The 7,744-nt window shown below is 39.8% G+C and overlaps 1 protein-coding gene across 1 annotated transcript; it reads right to left on the bottom strand.

Annotated features, from left to right (window-relative positions):
- Nucleotides 1-6,412: 6,412 nt before the first annotated feature.
- Nucleotides 6,413-6,907, bottom strand: KRTAP11-1 (keratin associated protein 11-1; the record flags this gene model as incomplete). The annotated part of the gene is made up of 1 exon (XM_081070437.1): nt 6,413-6,907. The coding sequence occupies one exon, from the start codon at nt 6,905-6,907 to the stop codon at nt 6,413-6,415; it is 495 nt and encodes a 164-aa protein (XP_080926563.1).
- Between the last annotated feature and the right edge of the window lie 837 nt (nt 6,908-7,744).

Consider the following 7,744-nt stretch of genomic DNA (forward strand, 5'->3'; position numbering starts at 1 on the left):
CCTACCTTAACAGAAAGCTCAAAACAGTTTGGTTACATCTTTTCTATGAGAAAAATCACTTTTCTTTAAAAATTATTTTTTTCTTTTGGATTTATACCCACTTTTCCCCCCCAATAGATTTTAAGGTGTATGTGATGGTTAATTTTATGTGTCAACTTGGCTGGGGCATGGTTCCCAGATATATGATGAAACATTATTTTGGATGTTTCTGTGAAGGTGTTTTGGATGACATTAACATTTAAATTGGTGGACTTTAAATAAAGCAAATTGCTCTGCATAATATAAATGGGCCTCATCCAATTACTTGAAGGCCTGAATAGAATAAAAAACTGATCTCACCCAAGCAAGAGGAAATTCTATAAGCAGATTTTGGACTTGCCAGCCTCTATAACCACATGAGTCAACTCTTTAAAATCAATCTCTCTCTCTCTCTCTCTCTCTCTCTCTCTCTCTCTCTCTCTCTCTCTCTCTTTCTCTGTCTCTATCTATCTCTTGCTCTCTTTTTACATACACACACACACACACACACATATGCACACACACAACCTATTGGTTCTGTTTCTCTGGAGAATGCTGACTAATACAGTACATCAATTATTAATTAGACTTTCAATTATAGAAATAAATAAAAACCTAAAAACTCCAAAATTGTACTCTTCTGATATTTATTGAACATTCATTAAGTACTCTGCTGAGAATTATGATTGCCAGGCCAGCAAATCTAAACAGAATTCATCAGGCAATAAACATATTTTGACATTTTTGAGTAGAAGAATGACATTATAAGATTTGTGCTTTAAGATCGTGATATGTGTTGGGTTGTGCCTCCCCAAAATTCATATGTTGAAGTTCTAATCTCAGTACATCAGAATGGGACCTCGTTTGGAAATAAGGTCATTGCAGATGTAATTAGTTTAACATGAGGTAATACTTGAATAGGGTAGGCCCCTAGTTCAGTATGACTGGTGTTTTCATAAAAAGTGTAAATTTGGATACACACACACACGTGGGCAAACATGAAAGCAGATATCAGGGTGATGCTTCTAAGAGCCAAGGAATGCCAAAGATTACCAGCTGACCACCAGAAGCTCTGGGTGAGGCCTGGGAGAGATTCTTCCTCACATCCCTCAGAAGGAATGAAGCTTGCCGACCCCTTGATTTCAGAGATTTCAGTCTCATGGCCTTTAGAACCATGAGACTTTAGAGTTCTGTTGGTTAAGCCAACCAGTTTGTGACACTTTGGTATGGCAGCCCTGGCAGATTAATTCAAATAGATCAGATAATGTTGTGCAGAAAGGAAAGAAAAATACTAAGATAGTTTAGGAGCTCATTGCAATACTCTATAAGGCAATGATTCCCCATAGTATGTAGAGATAGAGGAAATGCTAAGAAAAAGACAGAAAGAATTGTTACATTACAAAGAAATTATCTGTGTGAAATTAGGGGAAAGAGGAATCCAAAATGAGGACCAAATTTCAATCCTAGGTGACTTGGAAGGTGGCAGCAGCATGAACCAAGAGATAAAAAATCAGTATGATGAGACGTTTTAGCAAAAGAATATTTCATTTTAGTGAAAGTCTTCTCTGCCATTATGCAATTGGTGTTCCTAAGAAAACTTGCATTTAAATATTTAGTGGAGGAGAAAAGTGGTTCAGGGAACTCAACTTTCAGGCCCAAAACGATAAAGTCACTTTTATAAAGGAATTTCACTATTTTACTACTATTTTATGGTGAATTTATGGCTATGAAACCTGCACAGTTCTCAGCAAGCCCTGCCCTTGACCACACCCAGTTCTTGCTCAACAGTACTCACCTGTCTTTCTTACAGTTACTTGCACTATCATTACACTATATTGTCACTTTTATAATTCATTTTTATAACAAATCACAGAACAACTTAACAAAGCAATTACATTTGCTTATAATAGCTTCTTGCCTGTGCTAATGGGAGCTGGTTTCCTGTCATAATTGTTTTATAATCTGAAGTGTACAATACAAATGATTCCCTTTTTAACAAATGCCATTATGAGCAATTTGAGTTTTGAAATTTTTTTGAATTTTATTATAAGACGTCTTTCTAAAAATGCCCGTCAGGCAGGTAATTATAGGAAAGTGGGGTATATGAAAGTTGGAGCTAGAGATGCTAATTAATAAAGACCTTAGATTCATAAAACCTAACGCAAAGCCCTTCAGACATGGAGGCATTTATAAATTTCTAAGTGCAAGTTGTAGTTTCCTAAAAATCTAGAGACTAAGGAGATATATGCCAAAGCTAAGGTCAAGTTACAAAGGCTACCGTCTCTGAAGGCACAGTGCAGTTTCAGAGGTCACTGGTCTGGGTCTGTACACCAATATGTCAACCATTCATTCTTGCCATCCAACTGATTATCAGTACACTCCCTTGAGTCTTACAAATTTTATGTCTCCTGGACTTCCAGAGGTTGGTCATACTCTCAGCTTTTTTCATAGTTGTATTATATATAAGCACCATACAAGAAAATGGGTAGAAAAATCTACCATTTTCAGAGAACTTATGTGATATAGTACCTTGGTAAGCACTTACATGGATTTGTAGGGGAAAGACAAGCATGTGGAATCCATAAGGGAAACACAGAGAAGAAAATATAAAAGGAGAAATTGTTCCACATAATTAAGTTATGAGCTTCATAAGGGAAGAAATCATAATGGCTTTGTTTACCACCACATAACCAGCACCTAGATAAAAGCTGGAACATTAGAAATACTCTAGCATTGAGGAATGAATGATGGAAGGAAGGAAAGAAGGAAGGAAGGAGGGAGGAAGGGAGGGAGGGAGGGAGGGAGGGAGGCAGAGAGAAAAGGAAGAAATTAAAATTCAATTTTAAGTTATTTTCATCTCTAGAGTATAAAGGCCATCTATGTCCTCAAAGTTTCTACAAAGTCTGTTAGACACACAAATGCCTTGTGTAAGTGGATTTTGTGAAAATCAAGGGAAGGAAGTGGTGCTAAAATGTCTGAGTCATTACAATCTGAAAACAAAAATAGACTATAGAATAGGAAGATGATCCATGAAATGACCTAATTCTTCTAAAATAGAAGTCCAGAGCCAAAGAAGATTAGGAAAGAAAACCGTAAGTCATCTTCCTCCAACCTCTCCACTCTCAAATTCCTCAGAGATGCTGGGAATAGCCAGGACTCCCACCAAACAGGGAAAGGAACGAGAGAAAGCCAATTCCACTTCGACATCAAACCACAGGTTGCCTTAGCTCATACCTGGGATACACACATATTATCTCTGTTTATTTCTGAAAACAGAGGCATAAGATGCTCTCATTACCTCCATTGTAGAGATGAGCTAAGATTGAGGGAGCTTAACACACCTGCAGTCAAGTGGCAGAACCAGGATTTTAACCAATGGCCCTCATACTGCATCTGCACGGATACAGGATATTACACACAAGATGCATTTCCAGGCCCTAGACCAAGAAGAGGAAGAAATCATCATTGCCCTATGTTTTAAAGGACCATCCTCAAGACACACTTTGAAACCTGATTATTTATTATGATATCAAACAAAGAATGAAGAAAACTTGCAAAGTTCAAGTACAAACAGAAGAGCTCTGAAAAAGGAACCCTCACACACTATTGGTGACAGTGTAAATTGGTACAGCCACTATACAAAACAGCATGGAGGTGCCTCAAAAAAGTAAGAATAGAATTACCACATGACGCAGTAATCTTTCTCTCAGATATCTGAAAAAAAAAAAATCTGAAAACATTTACCCGTAAAGATATATGTACTCCGATGTTCATTGCAGCATTATTCACAGTGGACAAGACCTGGAAACAACCACAGTGCCCTTCCATAGATGATTGGATAAAGAAGGTGGTATATAAACACAATGGAATATTATTCGGCCATAAGAAAAGATGACGTACTGCTATTTGCAACAGCGTAGATGGATATTGAGATTATTATGCTGAGCAAAATGAGTCACGCGGAAAAAGTCAAAAAAACATATGACTTCACTAATATGTGAGATATAAAACTGAAAGCAACAAAGGAACATGACAAACAAACAAAGAAATAAAAACTCTTAGACACTGATAACAGTTTAGTGGTTACCAGGGGGCAAGGAGGGGAGGGGAATGGTAAAAGAGGGAAAAGGGGATCAAATATATGGTGATGGAAGGAGAACTGACTCTGGGTGGTGAACACACAATGTGATACATAGATGACTATTACAGAAATGTACACTCGAAATCTATATAATTTTACTAACCAATGTCACCCCATAAATTTAATTTAAAAAAGAAAAGAAGAGCTCTAATAGCAAAATAGATGATTCCCCAAACAGAAATCAAGGCGAGGAAGTGTAGCCATGACAGCATCAGAAGCAGAAGTTTATTCATACCAGCCCATAAAACCTATGTTACTATATTGCTAATATAAAATATTATGTATGAGTATTAGATGATTAGCCACCTACATTAAAAGAGAGAAGAAATCTCTATCCTTATAATTTTTTATTGAAACCCAGAAAGCTAAAGAATAATAGAAAAACAAAATAAAATTTTTAAATAAGTTGTCAACTTCTGAAAAACTTTGAATTTTCCAAATGCTATGTGAAATGACTAGAATAAAGAGCAAGTGAGAGTCATATAAACAACAACTTTGGAGGGGCCATCTAGGGTTCCTTCAGTGATCTGCATTTTAGGATAAACCAGAGCAGTTCTGAAAGCCAGTGTATTACTCCTAAAAAGAAGCGGCATGGAACAAATGTATACTAAATCCATGTCTTGCTTTAATGAGACATTAATGTGAGTCATACATTTCTTTGATTAGAGGGATCCTTTATTCTAAGAGTAGAGTCAGCAATAGGAAAAATTGAAATTATTCCATCTGTCCGAAATTCATCAATACATTCTGCCTCCCTGAAAAGCCATTAGTGAAATAAGAAAACTTTTTTGTGCTGACTGAACAGACACAGGTGATCAGATTCTCCACAAGGCTCTAAGCGCCTCTATTATGAGAACAGGCACCATTGCCCATGGCATACACACCTCCTATGTCTCCATTTCCTGTAAAAATATTCCTCTTCTGTTTCTCCTTGAGCAACTCTGAAAACGAAATATAGAGATGTGTTTCTGGATACAAGAGAAGGATAAGGACAAAAGCAAACAATCGGCGGCCAGTTCTTACTTTCTAAAAAGGGCAATAGGAGTTAGCATGACAACCACCAGTTGAGATGGCTTCTTTTATCAGTATGTGAGGTCCAGTGGGGAACAAACACAAAATAAGACTCTAAGCATTAAAATAAAGCAACATGTTTTGGAGACTTGTTTTTTGTTGTTGTCATTTTGTTAGTTTTAGGTATACAAAACAATGTAATAGTTAGACATTTATACCCCTCACAAAGTGATAACCCCGCCTCCCCCAATCTACTACCCCTCTGACATCTGGAGACTTGTTTTTAAGTCTCTCCTGCCCAGATTTACAAAAACGCAGAGCTCTAATTTACTCAGAGCATGCTGCAGCAAGAGGAACATAAAGCTGGAGCCATCCTTTTGATGCCATGAGTCTCAGGGCATGGAAACTGACTTACCTATCCTTCACTTCTCCCTTCATTCTATCTGATCATGGAGGGATCCCCTGAAAAACTTTCTACTGCATTCCTCTGAAGAAGTAAGTCTCTGAACCTCTAAATGACTCCACGGCTCCCTTCACTGTACAATTCCCCAAATTGCCTGGCTTCCCAGGTAACTTTTCTTTTTCCTACATGGAAATGGTTCTGTGAGCCCATGTGAATTGGAGAAATATAAAGGATGAGTCACTCTGCCTCACTACATGTCCAAAGACTCTCTATCAAAGAAGAATATAAGATCCTCCCTTGCTTCTCCTGATACATAATGACTGAACCCAGATACTATTCTCAGAAAAGAAAACCAGGCCTTAATCAGCAAAGGATGATTGATGGACAATAAAAACCCTCACAAATAAAGAACTCTATTGAAACATGTGTTTGCCATGCCAAGTAATGCAGGTTTATTGAAAAGTACAGAGTGAGATAAGTTCCCTTTTCCAGAGGTCCCCCCCACATCAAAAAAAAAAAAAAATCAGAAGCCAGGAGACACAGCAGCAAGGTCAAAACAGGTCAAAACCACCAGAGACTATGGCGTGGGTGGTAAAGTTTCTGGAAATATCCAGAGGCATATACGCCACCAGTGATCAACACTTAAAATAAGGTTGGTGTTGGCAGAAAAATCACAGATTGCCAAAGGCAGCTTATTCAAGGCTAGTAGCCAGCAATCAGGCAGTTGGAACAGGGGTCAGCGATGAAGAGTTATTCTAGGACAGGCAGTGCACTGGAAGATCCTGGAAACACAGCTGGCAGGTCACGAAGTCTTGATTCGCTCACTGGCTCCTACACACTTAGCAAGTTCTTCGGCAGCTGGACATGCCGGGCCGCTGGTAGGTCCTGGAGACACCACAGGCTGGCTGGCAGATGGTGGAGACTCCTCCCACTGGTTGGCACACAGTGGAGACTCCTCCCACTGGTTGGCACACAGCAGAGATGCCGCCCAGGGGCTGAGAGCCACTGGAGACAAAGGTGAGTGGCCGGCTGCAGGGAGTTGAGCAGGGATTGGAGACACAAGTGGTCTGTCGCGAGTAAGTCATCGGTCCAGGACCAGAGGTACAAGAAGTTTGAGGGTAGCAGGTTGGCTGGCACACAGAAGGCTCATAGCAGGTCTCCTGACCACAGTGTTCCAGGAGCCAGGAGCCAGTTTGGAAGGAACTAGGCAAACAGATGCCACTCAAGCAGTCGACTTCCTGAGTAGGAGCTGTGGCAGCTGGAGCCACGGGAATGGTGCAAGGTCCTCCAATAGGCCTGGCCGAGAAGTTCCTTGTGGAGCAGTTGTAGGGCATGGTGCCAGGCAGAGAGCTGTGGGGAGTTTGCTAAAGCTGGCTCCTGAACTGTGAATGTCACTTCAGGCTCCTGAGCTTTTATATATCCTTGCTGGTGGGTGGGGCTCCCACTCTGGTGTGTTTGGCTTCTTTGGCTCAGGCCAGCCTGCCTCAGAACATCTTGTGAATCTCCAAGTTAATTGTCTCTTGAGAAGCCCTCATCCTCATAAAGAAAGTTTAGTAGTTTGGCAGTTAAATCATAAGGCTTCTGTACTGTGCTTAGTCCCAGGATGAAGGTTAGTGGACAGCTTCAAAGCTATTGGTCATCACAGCCCACACTTTGACCCTTATTCATCTTGCGTGGATACAACGAGTGTTGACCTGACAGTAACACCAAAAATACCAGCACCTTACCATCACACACTCTCCCTTCTGAGCAGGGCTAATTACAAACCCACACTCTGTTTGGTTTGTTGTTGGCACTTAATATGTTTTAAGTATAACTTAATCAGTCATTCTTCCATAGTTAACGGGGCTTCTAATGGACAAGGAACCTCCCTGAATATGCTCCAAGAGGACAATGACAACAGTTGTCAGGAAAAAAGCACAAAGACTTATATACAGAGTAAGAGCTGGCTCAAAAAATTAACCAAGTGACCAAAGCATGATGCCAGCAGGAAGGTGAGAGGGCAGTGAGACTCACCCTTCTGTTCAAGCACCAAAGCAAATTAGAAGCTAATTAAGTCGGACTGCATGTGCAGCCAAGTCTCTTTCTAAGTAAACTGGATAAGCTTTATTCCTAAAAATTTTAATCGAATGGCAATCGATAAGTAACTCATAAGACTCAATATGCCAGAG

Source organism: Rhinolophus hipposideros, assembly GCF_964194185.1.
Source record: "Rhinolophus hipposideros genome assembly, chromosome: 2".
Taxonomy (NCBI): domain Eukaryota; kingdom Metazoa; phylum Chordata; class Mammalia; order Chiroptera; family Rhinolophidae; genus Rhinolophus; species Rhinolophus hipposideros.